This window comes from Leucoraja erinacea, chromosome 9 (assembly GCF_028641065.1).
Source record: "Leucoraja erinacea ecotype New England chromosome 9, Leri_hhj_1, whole genome shotgun sequence".
Taxonomy (NCBI): Eukaryota; Metazoa; Chordata; class Chondrichthyes; order Rajiformes; family Rajidae; genus Leucoraja; species Leucoraja erinaceus.
Genome location: NC_073385.1, coordinates 31,196,334 through 31,211,871, shown reverse-complemented (window position 1 = coordinate 31,211,871; position 15,538 = coordinate 31,196,334). Strand labels below are relative to the sequence as shown.

The following is a 15,538-nucleotide window of genomic DNA, read 5'->3' as shown; positions in this document are numbered from 1 at the left end:
GGATACATATTAAATGCTTATTTATATAATTCAACCACAGTTTGCATAGCAATGCAGATTTGAAAAGGCTCAGTGGCGGACTGCTGTTCCTAAGCAGAATGAATCATAAACATTATTATTTTAGATACTATAAAGACCATCAATTATATAGAACATTACCTTCTCGTTCTTTCTTTTTTAATCGTTTTCTCCTCCTGTCTATGGATGCTACTTCAGATTTCAAAGACGTGTAGTATTTTCTGATCTCCTGTAACTTGTCCTGTAGAAAAGCTATCCTTTCAGTGCTCGTCAGATTGTTCAAGTCGGCTGCGGAAAAGATTAAGTTTTCGAAATCAATAAAAAAAAAAAATCAAGTGAACAGGATGAGAACCTCAAATGGAATGTGCATGATTCATTTATCTCCATTACAGAACATTCATTTTCAGGAGGGCAACCTAATGCTCAACTTTAAAATATTTTTCTTTCCATAGCATTAAGCCTACCAAGATCTTTAATGAATTAAGCCTGCACTTAAAGACAACGCAAGGGCAAACATCCATCTTTTTATAATAATAAGTCTTGTCTTGTTTGTCTGTCTGAGATCAAGGGACTACGGCAAAACAGTACACAATAGCACCATCTTTTTTGCAGAATCTTACTCAACTTTCTGGGCGGGCGGGTGGGGGGCAGGTGCCCGGGGGGGGGGCACGTGTGCACGGGCACTTGGGGGCGGGACGGCTGCACTTGCGGGCGGGGCGGGAACACTTGCGGACGAGGCAGGGCCACGTGTCGATCCAGCCCGACCCCACCCAATCCAGCCCGACCAGACCCGATCCAGCCCGACCAGACCCGATCCAAACCCGACCAAGCCCAACACAGCCAAGCCCAGCGCGGAGCCGGAGATGGCGCCAATGTCGCCAAACGGAAAGCGGGGACTTAGATCCCGGCGGATGAGAACGACCAGCAGCTGCTATGAGGCCCCATCGCACCGCCAACCCCTTCGCCTCTGGCCCCCCTCCCCGTCATACCGCACTCTCCCCCATGGCTCTTCGCCCGTCTTTTCTCCGAGCTTGCTCCCCCCCAAGGCCCCACACCCCTTCCTCCCACACACCCCTCCTCTCCCCCCCCCAGCCTACATCTACTCCCTCCCCCCCCCCCCCCCCCCCCGCATTGTTTGTGATTCTGTGTGCGCGTGTGTCTGTTATCCCAGAACCACACCAAAACGGTACACAACGGTACTACAGCTCAGCCCACCCAAGTTCCTAGTTTAAGAAAAAATATACTTTTAATAGGAATAGATTAAGAAATAATTGATGCTGGGAGACTGAAGCCAACCGCAAATTTATTATAATAAGAAGGAACTGCAGATGCTGGAATAATTCAACAGATCAGACAGTATCTCTGAAGAAAATAGATCGGAAACTTTTCGGGTCAGGTGATCTGAAGAAGAGTCCCAACCCTAAATGTTACCGATCTATTTTCCACAGAGATGCTGCCTGACCCACCGAATTATTCCAGCACCTTGTTTATTGTGATAATTGTGTTTGTGGTATTAGTGAACAAAACTATGACAATCTGAGCCAGATTCTAATGCATAAAATATGAGAAGTATCCTTGAAAAATAATTATTTAATAGTTAAATATGTCAAATGTCGCAGAACAAAAATGAGACGTTGGAAATAAATATCACATCAGACATCTATGGGGTGGGCATACACAGACATTTCATCTGTAAGCACTGAATAGACAAATTCTTGAATTTCTAACATAATAATCAAAAATCGAGATGTTAGTGTGGATTATTATTGTCATGTGAACAAAGATACACTGGAAAAACCTCTGCCTGCTCTCTAGTCAAATGCACCATACACAAGTACAATCAAGTCATGCACAAGTACAACAGGTAGAGCAACAAAATAACAGAATATATTTTTAAAAAGAACAAGTCAAATTTGGTTGCCTGTAGAACCTGTCTCCATCTTATGCCTGTTGTGTTACGTCATGCAAACTGTGATCTTAATTAATGGGTTTTCAGACGACCTCATGACAATAAAATACTCTCGACTCTTCAATAACAGTATTGCATTTCGTACCTAGGTTTGACCTTGACATTCAGCTGTTCTTCCTACTTCTCCAATTTCTCACAAATATTAATTAAATCCATTAATTTTATTAGATGGATTCTCTCTATGAATGTTTTTTTGTCATCTGCATTCTCCTGTTCAAACTAATATAAAATATTTGTTTGACCATTTCCTTACATCTCACATATCTGCCTCGGCAAAGAAAGACTAAGAAAAATCAGCACGTCTCCAATGACTCTCACCGGTTTCCACAGATGTACCATGGAAAGCATCCTATCAGTTTGCATCGCAACTTGGCTTGGCATTGCTCTGTACAAGACCACAAGAGACCACAGAGAGCTGTGGACACAGGCCAGTCCATCACACAAAAGCGGCTTCTCCTATAGTTGGGAGACCAGAACTCACACAGTACTCCAAGTGTGGTCTGATTTGAATTCATTTTATTAGCCAAGTATGTATACATACAAGGAATTTGCCTTGGTGCTTTGCTCGAAAGTAACAACACGATATACAGAAGACACTGTTACATCATGATGTCCCAACTTTTGCACTCAATACCCTTCCCAAAGAAGGCAAGTGCTCCTCACCACCCCTTTCAGCTGACTCATCACTTCCAGGTAAGTATGCTACAGATTTCTTTGTGTTCCCAAAGAATTACATTTGTGAGTCTTAGATATTCTATTTAAATTATATTTGGCACCAGAATATTTTGTTTGTATGATATTTTATTTAATCAACGAATCCGTTTTTTTCTACTGAAGCAGCTTGTAACATTCATGAAAACAGTGGCAGGAATCTTAAGTGGCAGGAAAGTGATAATAGGAATAACTTAAATTGAGTTACTCGAATGATCTATAAACAAAAATGCTGCCTGAAAGGTTTTGCTTTCACTCAAAGGCATGTGCACAAAAAAGTTAGATTGTACTTTAATTAATTAAGTAACTGGAAGCATCAGGAACAGTGAATGGCCCATAAAAGACAACAAACTGAAACTTTAAAAAATTCTCACCTCTCTTCACATCATCTTCTGGAATCAATTTGATTGATAAGCAAATTAGGTTATTTGAAACATCAACTGACAAATTTTTACTGTAAATCTAATATAGGTTTAAATTAATATCTGCATGCAAAATAATATGTTCCTCACCAAGCTGGAAGCTCCATTTATAAGTTCTGGGTGATGTACCATCTATTCCATCTTTTTCTTTGTCCTTGTCCCCATCTTTACTGTTGGGAGACGTCAATCTTGATGGGGACCTGCCAAGTTTTTGAGACTTATTTGAAGTCTTCACTGGAGTGCATTTATTGGAGTTGTCCGAGACTGGTAAGTCCTCACTATCGCTGCTGTTGCCTTCAAAATATATTATTATTATTAAAAACTTGTAAATGAAACTATTTAAAGCTGTTTAAGTGTCAGCTTCAGAACCTACCAGTTCCATTCTTTTCATTCTTACTGGACACATTTGACCGTTTGTGACTACGCTTTTGTTTCTTGGCAGGTGTCCCATTGTTGCTGTCGTTTATTCTTTTCTGACCTATGTGTAATTGAAATGTTAATGTAAAACATAACACTGCAGCACTTTCACACCACTGAGTAAGTGATATAGTTATCATTACAACAACTTATAGGTTTCATTTAAACATCAAACATTCACACCCGTAATTACAAATCTCAATGGACAGACACTGGTTTAAAGCAAGATCAACACAGTTCTTTCTAGAAGAGATTTACGTTGGAATTTTATTCTTAATATTAAAAAAATTTGAAATGCCCAATTTGACTGAGAACGCTTAACAGAATCATCCCCCCCTCCCCCCCCCCAGTAAACAAGGGTGGCAGAGTTGCATAGCTAGCAGAGCTGCTGCTTCACAGCACCAAAGACCCGGGTTCAATCCTTGGGTGCTGTCCATGCAGAGCTTGTACATTCTCTGTGACCGTGTGGATTTCCTGCAGGTGCTTCAGTTTCCTCCCACATCCCGAAGACATGCCTCTATAAATTGCCCCAAGTGTTTTGAGAGTGGATGAGAAAGTGAGGTACCAAAGAATTAATGTGAATGGGTGATAATAATTTGTGTTCAATACCTCTCATTGCAAAATAAACCTCCCATTGGCTCACAAGAATCAACCCATGTGTAGAAATGAAGGTAGATGTCCTAGCTGAATTAAAAACATACAAGCATTGAAAAATCCTTACAAATATGCAAAATAATTAATGTAAATAAATTAATAAGAATCTACTAAGAGAACAGGAGTGTGTGTCATTCACTTGGGACAATAGGCAGTGTTTTTCACGTTAATACCCTGAGAGAAGATTATTCTTGGGAGCAACTGAAAATTCAGAATTTTGATGGAAGAGGAAGGGCCATTCAAGCTGCAGGCTTCCTAAGATGAACTTGGTACAAGCTTCTGTGCAAGTCATTTTCTGTGCAAGTCATTTTCTCAACTAGCCAGTCAACAAATGGCTTGCAAAGAATCCCAAGAGAGGGGATGAAACGTCAAAATAAAATTTGCTTTCACAAAAAAAGACTATCCGAATGATAACATTTTTCAAAGTTCAACCTGCAACTATTAATGCTGCATAACTTTTTAAAGCTCTACCTTTATCCTTGCTCTCAACTTCTTGTACGATGATGCTGCTGCTCGAGCTCATACTGGCATCAAACCCATTGACAGACTCGCTCTCACATAATCCTTCCTGTGATTCTCCTGCAACACTATCCACTTCAATGGTGATATCACTTTCGCTCTTCACACTGTGAACTTCATCCTGATGAACAGGATTTGTAGAAGTGATCGGCAAAACTTGCTGCATTGAAGTTGACAAAACTGCTATGACTAATTCAGGAGAATTAGATCTTGAGATGCCTGCTCCTATATCTTCACTGCTGCTTTTTTCTTTCTCATCCAAGTCATCCAAATCTACCTCATGACAAAGTAAAGCTTCGGGTCCAATCGGAGGCATTGTATCTTCATCAGTTTTCAATGAAATGTCCTCTTCAATTTCTAAACAGGGAGCTTCCAATTCTTGTTTTATGCACTTCACTGTTTCCATCTCAGATGGAGAAACATCACCATTTTCAAGTTCCAACCTTTCAATCATTTTATATTCCTTATATTCACTTCTAAAGATCTCCTTTTTCTCAGTATCTTCATTTTTCACAATTTGCATTTTCTCTTCACTTTCCCTCCGAAACCTTTTATCAGGTGTTAATTGCTCTGGAGATTTTCTCTTTCCTGGTTTCTTCTCGTCATCGACAAGTGCATTCGACAATCCAGTATCAAGAACTGGAATTTCTTCTTCAGGAGCATTAGGGGTCACTGACTGGTTGTCCTCCGAGCTTTCCATTTTTTCTGTGTTTTGTTCACTCTCACTCACTGTTTCCGTGTGATTTGCAAGGGCAGGCTTGTTAATTTCGGAATAAATATCTCGTGTTCTACAACTTCTTCTTCCTTTGCCTTTGGGGGATCTGTCCATCAATTCTTTACGAACATCTTCAGCTGGAGATAACACTTTCTCATCATTGCACAAAGGTTGCGTATTTTCTACCTCCTGCTTCACAGGTATGTCTTTCACATCATCATCACACGGTAACTTTTTGTCCTCTTGCACACAACTATCTTTGAGTCTCTTTCCCTCTGGTTTCTCGTCTTCATCTTTTATGGAAATATTTTCCTCTCTTACCGATTTGCTGGCTGAGGCGTCCAATTCACTTTCATCTGAAGAGTTGGTAGACTCTACAATGAAACACATTAATTTCCATTTATACATTATGGATGAAAAACTAAAATGCAATATAACTTGCACCAAAACATATATTTTCACATCCAATGTAGAGAAATTGTAACGTTTTGCTTTATTCTTGTACAACAAACGATAGCTATTCAATAGAAAATCATGGCATATGATGGTCGCATTAGTATATGATCAAATAATTGCCAGAAAGTACATTTTCTCTTTTTATCATTAGCATTAAATACCCACCCACCAATTGGATAAACCCTCTACTGACCAAGATGACAAATGCTTGATCTTTAATTAAAATCTTGCAATACTGGTTGCTGGGAAGCAGCCTTTACCAACAAAGAACGAGATTGTCCAAAATCTGGATGTGCTATTGGGGATAGACAACTGTCACAAGAGCTGTATCATTTTCATTACTATAAAACAATTGAAATTGACACCATGAGATTGCTTGTTCGTGAACAACATGCTGCTGGTGCCGACGATGGCTGCCATAGTGTACAGCTCCTTGCTGTTTTGTATGTCTTTGTTCATTTGTGTCGTCTGTGAAAACCCTACAAAGATTACTTTCATGAGAGAGGTACTCATTAACATCAGACATACAGTACCTCCAAACATCATTCCGGATTTCTCACTCTCTGGATTATTTGAACATACTCGTCAAGTGGTTGTGTTCAAGGTCTTGAGACAGAGGAGGACCTGTGGGAAGCGCTCTGGAGCACTCACCCGACTACAGCGACGAGGATCACGCACACCACTCCCGAGCATATTCCTGGCAAACATACGTTCTCTCAATAACAAAGTGGATGAACTGCAACTCCTGCGCCGGACAAACAAGGACTTCTCAAATAGCAGCTGCCCTGTGCTTCACCGAGACCTGGCTGTGCGAGTCGACCCCGGACAGCGCGGTGCAACTGGCTGGCTTCCAACTTCACAATGGAGGCAGCGGGGAAATCAAGCAGCAGTAGAATATGCTTCTGCACCAACCAGGACTGGTGCAGCGACAACACGGTACTGTCAAACTTCTGCTCTCCCAACCTAAAACCCTTCTTTATAAACTGCAAACCCTTCTGCTCTCCAAGGGAATTTAACTCCTTTATTCTCGCTGGAGTTTACATCTCTCCCCATGAGGCGCAAACGCAACTCACTGACCAGGTAATGAGGGTAGAGAGCGACTTCCCGGACTCCATGGTCAATGTTTTGGGGGACTTTAACAAAGCTAACCTCAGACGTGACCTTCCAAAGTACAGAGTTCATATTACCTGCCCCACCAGAGGGCAGAGAACACTTGACCACTGTTACACACCAATCAAGAACACATATCGCTCTGTTTCCTGGGCGGGTCTGGGTCTCTCTGATCATTGTCTAGTTCACCTTATTCCGACCTACAGGCAGAAACTAAAATATGCTAAGCCTGTGGTCAGAACAACAAAAAGGTGGACAAGCGAGGGCATTGAGAACCTACAATCCTGCTTTGACTGCACGGATTGGAATGTGTTCAGGGAAGCAACCCCAAGCCTCGATGAGTATACAATGTATCATCATATCTCAGCTTTTGTGAGGACAGTTGCATTCCAACTAGGACACGAACCTGGTTCAACAACGACAAGCCTTGGTTTACAGTAGAACTCAAGACAGCTCTGCCAGTCTAAAGATGAAGCCTACAGGAGCGGGCCTCTACAGGCAGGCAAAGTACAAGCTGAGAAGAGGAATCAGAGCTGCCAAGGAAAGGTGCTCTGAGAAGTTGTGGAGCAGCTCAGTTTGGAAGGGCTTGCAAGAAATCACCAGCTACAAGAGGAAAGCCCCCTGCTCTTTGGACAATCGTCAGCTGGCCAACGACCTGAATGAATTCTAATGCAGGTTTGACAAGCAGAAACGTAACCCTTGTACCCATTTCCCCCCTCCTCAACCAACATTCACACCTACTCACAGCCTGACCCCAGTCTGAAAAGACTGGACCCTTCTACACCCACTCCTCCCCAATCACCATTTCACACCCAATTACATCCCGACTGCGAAAGACTGTGGCCTCTTCCACAACCCGTCCCCTCCATGCTGCACAACATCACTTCTCCATCAACAACAATAAAAATAGGAGATGGAGAGGCTGTTCAGAAGACAGAAAAGTTGGAAATCTCCAGGACCCGACAATGTTTCCCCCTCTACTCTCGAGCTCCGTGCCAAAGTACTGGTCTACACAGTCATTTTCAACCAGTCTCTGCAATCCTGTACTGTCCCTGCCTGCGTCAAAGTCTCCACTATTGTCCCTGTGCCCAAAAAGGCAAGGATTACTGGTCTTAATGACTACAGGCCTGTCGCACTGACCTCTGTAGTCATGAAGACCTTTGAAAGGCGTGTGCTGGCCAAGCTGAAAAATATCACAAGCCTCTGCAGTTTGCATATCAGGCCAATAGATCTGTGAATGACGTAGTCAACCTGGACCTGCACTTCATCCTCCAGCACCTAGACCGCCAGGGGACCTATGCGAAGATTTTGTTGGTTGATTTTAGCTCTGCATTCAACACCATGGTGCCAGAGCTACTACACTCCAAAATCTCCAAGTTGACTGTGCCTGAACCCCTCTGTCGGTGGATCACCAGCTTCCTGACAGACAGGAAGTAGCATGTGATGCTGGGAAAGCACATCTCGTATCCACAGACCCTCAGCATTGGAGCACCGCAAGGCTGTGTACTCTACCCTCTCCTCTACACCAATGACTGCACCTCCACTGACTCCTCTGTCAAGCTTCTCAAGTTTGCAGATGACACAACCCTGATTGGACTGTTCCAGGCTGGGGTGGAACCTGAATGAATGAACGAATGAATGAATGAATGAATGAATACATGAATACTTTATTGTCATTGCACAATACTGTGCAACGAAATTCCATTACATCTCCTCCGGTTAAAAAAAATACAAACACGACAACCATTGACACATACGTACACTTATTAGTAAAATAATAAATAAGTATTTAAAAAGAATTTGGCGGCATTTCTTGGAATTACATTTTGCTTCCCCAGTGTTCTCTGTTGGAATTAAGCTCTTTTATCACACATGGGTAGAAACTATTTTTTAGTCTACCGGTGCGAGCCTTCAGAGACCTGAATCGCCTCCCAGAGGGTAGCAGAGTGAAAAGGTGGTTGGCAGGGTGGGATGTGTCCTGCTTGATATTTGTGGCTATATATCATCCAAGGAAGGCAGTTAAGCGTTTGTAATGCTCTGTGCAGTTTTTATAATTCCCTGCATCGCCCTCCTCTCAGCCACAGTACAGCTAGCAAACCACACCAGGATTCCATAGGAGAGGATACTTTCCACGGCACATCGGTAGAAGGACAGCAGCAGCGGCTGTGAGACGTTTGCTCTCCGCAGAGACCTCAGGAAATACAGCCGCTGATGTGACTTATTCACAAGAGTGACAGTGTTCATTTGCCATTTGAGGTCCTGGGAGATGTTTATTCCCAGGAACTTAAAGCCAGTGACTCTCTCCACCATGTTTCCTTTGATGTATAAGGGAGCAGGTTCCTTTCTCCTCTTCCTCCTGAAGTCAACGACCAGTTCTTTTGTCTTTGATGGGTTGAGTACCAGGTTGTTTTTGGTACACCAGACAGTCAGTTTTTGGACTTCATCCCTGTAGAGAGACTCGTCGTTGTTGTCTATCAGTCCCACCACAGTCGTGTCATCCACAAACTTGATGATCCTGTTTGTACTGTGTGTTGGTGTACAGTCATAAGTGTATATTGTATACAAGATGGGACTCAGCACACAACCTTGTGGCGCTCCTGTGCTGAGCGTCAGGACTGGGGATTAATTGGACCCCATCCTGACAGTCTGTGGGCGGTCTGTTAAAAAGTCCTTAATCCATCCGCATGTGTTTGCATTAACACCCAGATCAGACAGTTTGTCCACCATTCTGCTGGGGAGGATGGTATTAAATGCAGAACTAAAATCTACAAATAACATCCTCACATATGAGCCAGGACGCTCCAGATGTGCCAGTGCAGAATGTAGAGCTATGTTGATGGCATCCTCCGTTGACCTATTAGCTCTATATGCAAACTGATGCTGATCCAGGGTGGATGGGAGTGAGGACTTAATGTGGGCCAGGACCAGCCGTTCAAAATGTTTACATTTGTGCACCATTTGTCATAGGAGTAAATACATAGCCCCCCTCCTCTGCTCTTACCAGAGTCACTGCTCCTGTCGGCACGGTGTGCTGTGCAACCTACCAGACTGATGGCCTCGTCCGGGATCCCAGCTCGACAAACGCGCTTCTGCCGCCTCCGTCTGCGCCGCCTCCCGCACCGTCCGTTATGTTTGGTGATCCACTCGGACTCCGCTGGGCGGGTGATTTCTGGCGGGATGTAATCGTTGTGGGAGCTTCTTGCGAACTCTAGTTCGTTACACAGCGTCCCAATCCTTAGAAGGTCCTGCCGGTTGTATGTCGAGTCGCAGGTCCACAGGCAAACGGATAAAACAGACAAAAACAACAACATCCACACGGTGGAGAGCAAAGCCGCTGCATTCAGGTGCGCCGCCATTTTCCTGCCTACAGACAGGAAGTGACACAGCTGGCGCCCTGGTGCCATCGCAACAACCTGGAGCTGAATTCTCTTAAGATTAGTCCAATTCTATACGGCCATCGTAGAGTCCGTCCTCACCTTCTCCATCATGGTCTGGTTTGGCTCAGCCACCAAGCACGACATCCAGAGGTTGCAGCAAATCGTCTGATCAGCTGAGAAGGTTATTGGCTGCAATCTTCCCTCCATTGATGAACTGTTCACTGCAAGGGCCAGGAAGTGAGCAGATAAGATCATCTCTGACCCCTCTCACCCTGGCCACAAACCCTTTGAATCACTTCCCTCTGGAAGGTGACTCCGGACTATCAAAGCTGCCGCAGCCAGATATAAAAACAGCTTTGTTCCACGAGTAATAGCTCTAATAAATAACTAAAAATCTATAGCCTCCTTTGGCTCTGGTATTTTATTTAATTCATATGTTTAATCAATAATGTTTTATTGAGTTGAAATCTACCCAAGAAGAATGTGAGGTGCTGTAACACGTTATTTTATTGAGTCTTCAAAACAAAAATAAATAGCATGAAAGCACTTTAGCTAGTCTAGTTCAGTTGAATCGGGCAAATTCACAAAATTAATCTCGTACCTTTTTAATGATAAACATGCAGAGCTCTTATTGGCTTTTGACAGATTCAGACCTATCACTACTATCAGCCATGTAAATTATTGTACTGGCTCAAAACGCATGTATATTTAGAAGTAGCAGCACAAGCGAGTCCATCAAAAATTTCATACTTTAGAGATCAAATTTCAATATGCTATTTCATCGCTCACTTTTAAGGAACCGAGGAACAGTATGTCCCCCAATCCCTTTGTTCTGGCTACGTGAATATTGATATTTGGGAATATTTTGTGGGCATCAGCAAAAGTTAATCAAGCAAAAGTATTAAAATAAAAGGAGCTACCTCTGATCACAAAATGCATTCACGACCCTCAAAGGTTCAGAATAAAGACACAATCTTAAAATGCGAGCCAGGCTACTCAGAGAAGTAACAAAATATATTTTTCAACATTACTGTTCTTCACATTAACTTAATTATATAAAAATAAGCAGTAAATTCAAGTCAGACAGAGACGCAGTTCCGCTGATCTACCGTAAAGGAATGGACCAAAGGCAAGTGGATAGTGGAAGATCACCCATAAACTCTGCAAATGGTAATACAGGCCTTATTATCAGTACTCTGAATGCAATACAAATGAGGCAATTGTGGAAAATGAGTACAAGCCCCAACAATGGAAATGATTAAGTTAACAAATAGTTATCTGTACCATTTGATGCTTTGTCCGAATCATATATCCCAGAGCTACGCCTGGTGCGTCTGCGAGGAAAACCTGGAGAAAGCAGACATTAAGGGGCGGTAAATAATCAGTTAAAAATGAAATCATTCATCGAATTAAACAAGTTAAGCACATTTGCCTTTGCCAATTGGAAATTGAGATGTGAAACCAATTCAATGGAACTTGAAATTTGAGTTTTATTAATTGTCAAGAGGTCAAATATTCCATCAAATTACTGATGGCAACTGTGGAGTGTTACCCATTTGCTCATTACAGATGAACGAATTAGCAAGGGGGAAAGCTTAAAAAACTAACTTAAAGACTTTAATGCAATTGCAGGCACTTAACAATGATGCGCATCATTTATTGACTACGAATATCATGAAACACCTGAAAGTCTCCAAGGGTAGAGTGTGTCATTTAGTCATTTATACCTTCCACTCCATTGAGAAGGGGTGGAGATTCCGATGCATTACTCCGCACACTTCTGGTCCCACTTTTCCCATCGGAGCCTGGAGTCCTCGATAAACTCCTCGGAGAATTGGAAGTCGGCGTGGATTTCAAACTAGGGCGGCCACGTTTTAATTTATTGTGCTTATCTTCATTTCTCTCCCTCTTTTCTTGGTCCTGGTTACTCTGCAATTTAACAAATGGAACAATTAGGATCTGCCCAACATATACAGCCCTCCTGCACAATAATACACCTCAAGATGTTTCACAAATGAGTTAACAAACTAAATCTTACAATGACCTCTAAACCAAATTTTAAAATGGGCGAGAAAATCTTGGTCATTTTAATCAATGTCTTAAATGAGATGAGAGAGGAAGAGGAAGGGAATTCCAGAGGTTAAGTCCTGGTCAGCTAAAGACGCGCCACCTTAGATGATACGTAAAAGCAACAAAAACTGATGCACTGCAGATATTCAAGGACTTTAGAGCTGGAAAATGTAACAGAAAAAAGAATAAAGCCATAGATGTTATTCAGAAACATCTGAAGAACAGTAATGCCAAGACTTGTGTGAGTTTATACTTAACGTAAGTTGTTCGGGACATAACATATCAATGGTTCTAGTGCCATAGTAAAACATACATAGAACATAAAAAGTAAAGTACAGCACAGGAAATATCTCCTTTAACTCACAATGCTCTTGCTGAACACAATGCCAAGATAAGCTGATCTCATCTGGCTGAAGATCAGTTCCATACCACTCTATTCCCTGCATATCCATGTGGCTATCTAAAAAGCCTCTTAAATGTTGTTACTATATCTGCCTCCACCACCACCTCTGACACCATGTTCCAGGCATCCACCACCTTCTCTGTAACAACAATCTGCCCTGCGTATCTCATAGAATGTAGAACATAGAACAGACTAGCACAAGAACAGTCATTAGACTCACATTGCCTGTGCCGAGTATGAAGACAAAAACATCTCTTATCCACCTGCACACAATCCATATGCCTTTACAAAAATCTCTTCAATGCTACATTATACCTGCCTCAACCACCACCCCCAGCAATGCATTCCAGGAACACGCACACACACTTCCATCATGAACCTCTGCAGAACATCACTGACCACAAGCCTCCAGCCTGAATATTGTTTTTCCATCAGTAAGACATTTCAGAAAGCCTCCAGCCTGAATATTGTTTTTCCATCAGTAAGACATCTCAGAATCCATACAACCAAGCCACTGTTAATCCTATGCATCTTAATCTTCTGGGTCAGCCTACCGCAGGGAACTTTATCAAATGCTTTACTAAATCCTTGAGGACAACATAAACCTGCCAATCACCCCCCACCCCCCCGGACACTTATTATTTATTTTTTATTCAAATCGTTTGCTATGTCGCTCTTCAAGGGAGATGCTAAATGCATTTCGTTGTCTCTGTACTGTACACTGACAATGACAATTAAAATTGAATCTGAATCTGAATCTGAATCTATGCATCTTAATCTTCTGGGTCAGCCTACCGCAGGGAACTTTATCAAATGCTTTACTAAATCCTTGAGGACAACATAACCTCCTTCATTGATCACCTTTGTCACATTTTCAAAAAAACTCAATCACTTTAGTAAGACACGACATGCCACGTACAAAGTTATGCTGGCTATTTTTAATTAACTCTCTTCCAAATGGCAGTAATTTGTATGCCGAAAAAACTTCTCCAATAGCTTTCCAATCAATGGCGCAGGCTCGCCGGCCTATAATTGCCTGGATTGTCGCTCCATTAGCAACTCTCCAGCCCTCCAGGACCACATCCGAGGCTAGAGAAGATGCAAAGATCTTCGTCAGAGCTCCCACAATTTCCTCTCTCAACCTGGGATAGATCCCATCAGCCTCTGATGATTTATACTGCTTAATGCTCTTCAAGTGCCTCATCACCTCCTCCTTCCCAATCTCCAACTGCCATTGCATATTAGTATTCTCCACAACAATCTGCAACCTCCATGTTCTTCTCCTGGGTGAAAATAGATGCATGGTACTTGTTCAGTGCCACTAATGCAAAGTTCTCATTCAATATTCTCCTTGAAACTTTGCCCATCTCTCCATAGATCCATTCGAAGCTGCTGTCTGTCAAGGCCTGAGACAAAGGTGCAGAATCTAATTGCCATCTTTAGAAGGTAAATGTAGTGAGATCTATTGCAGCGACCTGCAAGCTGATTTCCAGTTTTCATTTACTTCCAGAAAAGGGATAGAGACATGAAACAGTGATTGGTTCTTTTTCCACAAATACTATCTCACCTCATGAATCTTCCAGCATTTTTTGTTTATAATTCAGATTGGCAGTATCTACATTTTGTTTTCAATGTTCCAGTTATTCATATTGGACTTAAATGTGTAAAAGAACAATGTGCTAATCGAACCCACAATTATTCCTCAATGTAATGTTTGTTTGATCTTGTCACAAACGGCTTACTTTGGAATACTCTAGATATGAGATTTATTATTGATATTACAGTTGAATTGTTAAACTACTACTTTTAACCCGTAGAACAGATCAGATTGAATATTAGTTTGAAATGAACTTGAAAATGTCATAATTTATATAATAGAGATAAAATGGAACTTAAATTCTGCTGACTCACAGAACAGGCCTGAAGGATTGAATTCCTACATTCTCAGTGAAGGAGAGGAAAAGACCAAGATACTAAATCAAAACAGTGGCCTACCTCCCACACTGGACCCCTATCAGCTCACCTACCACAAGAACAGGAGTGCGGAGGATGCCATCTCAATGGCACTCCACTCCGCCCTCTCCCACAGCGACAACGTGAGAATGCTGTTCATCGACTATAGCTCAGCATTTAACACCATTATCCCCTCAAAACCGATCACCAAACTCAGCGACCTGGGCATCGACCCCTCCCTCTGCAACTGGATAATGGACTTTCTAACTAACAGACTGTTAGGTCAGACAACCACACCTCTTCAACCCTCACCCTGAACACACCGGCGTTCCACAGGGCTGTGTGCTTAGCCCCCTCCTCTACTCCCTCTTCACCCACGACTGCACGCCTGTACATGGTTCCAACACCTTCATCAAGTATGCAGATGATACAACGATGATTGGCCTCATCAGCGACAACGATGAGTCGGCCTATAGGGAGGAGGTCCAGCTCCTAGCAGCATGGTGCGCTGACGACAACCTGGCCTTTAACTCCAAGAAGACCAAGGAGCTCATTGTGGACTACAGAAGGTCCAGGGGTGGCATGCACACCCCCCTCCATATTAACGGGACTGAGGTGGAACGTGTTTCCAGCTTCAAGTTTCTGGGGGTCAACATCTACCTCAATACCTCAACACTGGTCAAGAAGGCTCACCAGCGTCTCTTCTTCCTGAGGAGACTAAAGAAGGTCCATCTGTCTCCTCAG

At 42.6% G+C, this 15,538-nt stretch overlaps 1 protein-coding gene across 5 annotated transcripts in view; it reads right to left on the bottom strand.

Annotated features, from left to right (window-relative positions):
• The window catches only part of arid4a (AT rich interactive domain 4A (RBP1-like)), an 84,422-nt gene that overhangs the window by 4,337 nt on the left and 64,547 nt on the right, over nt 1-15,538 (bottom strand). For all 5 annotated transcript variants that reach the window (XM_055640477.1, XM_055640478.1, XM_055640480.1 and 2 more), the window contains exons 19-24: nt 12,096-12,297; nt 11,653-11,715; nt 4,663-5,799; nt 3,494-3,598; nt 3,211-3,414; nt 160-306 (exon numbers count right to left, since the gene is read on the bottom strand). In XM_055640477.1, the coding sequence (XP_055496452.1) occupies nt 160-306; nt 3,211-3,414; nt 3,494-3,598; nt 4,663-5,799; nt 11,653-11,715; nt 12,096-12,297 (1,858 nt within the window). The remainder of the gene's footprint in view (nt 1-159; nt 307-3,210; nt 3,415-3,493; nt 3,599-4,662; nt 5,800-11,652; nt 11,716-12,095; nt 12,298-15,538) is intronic.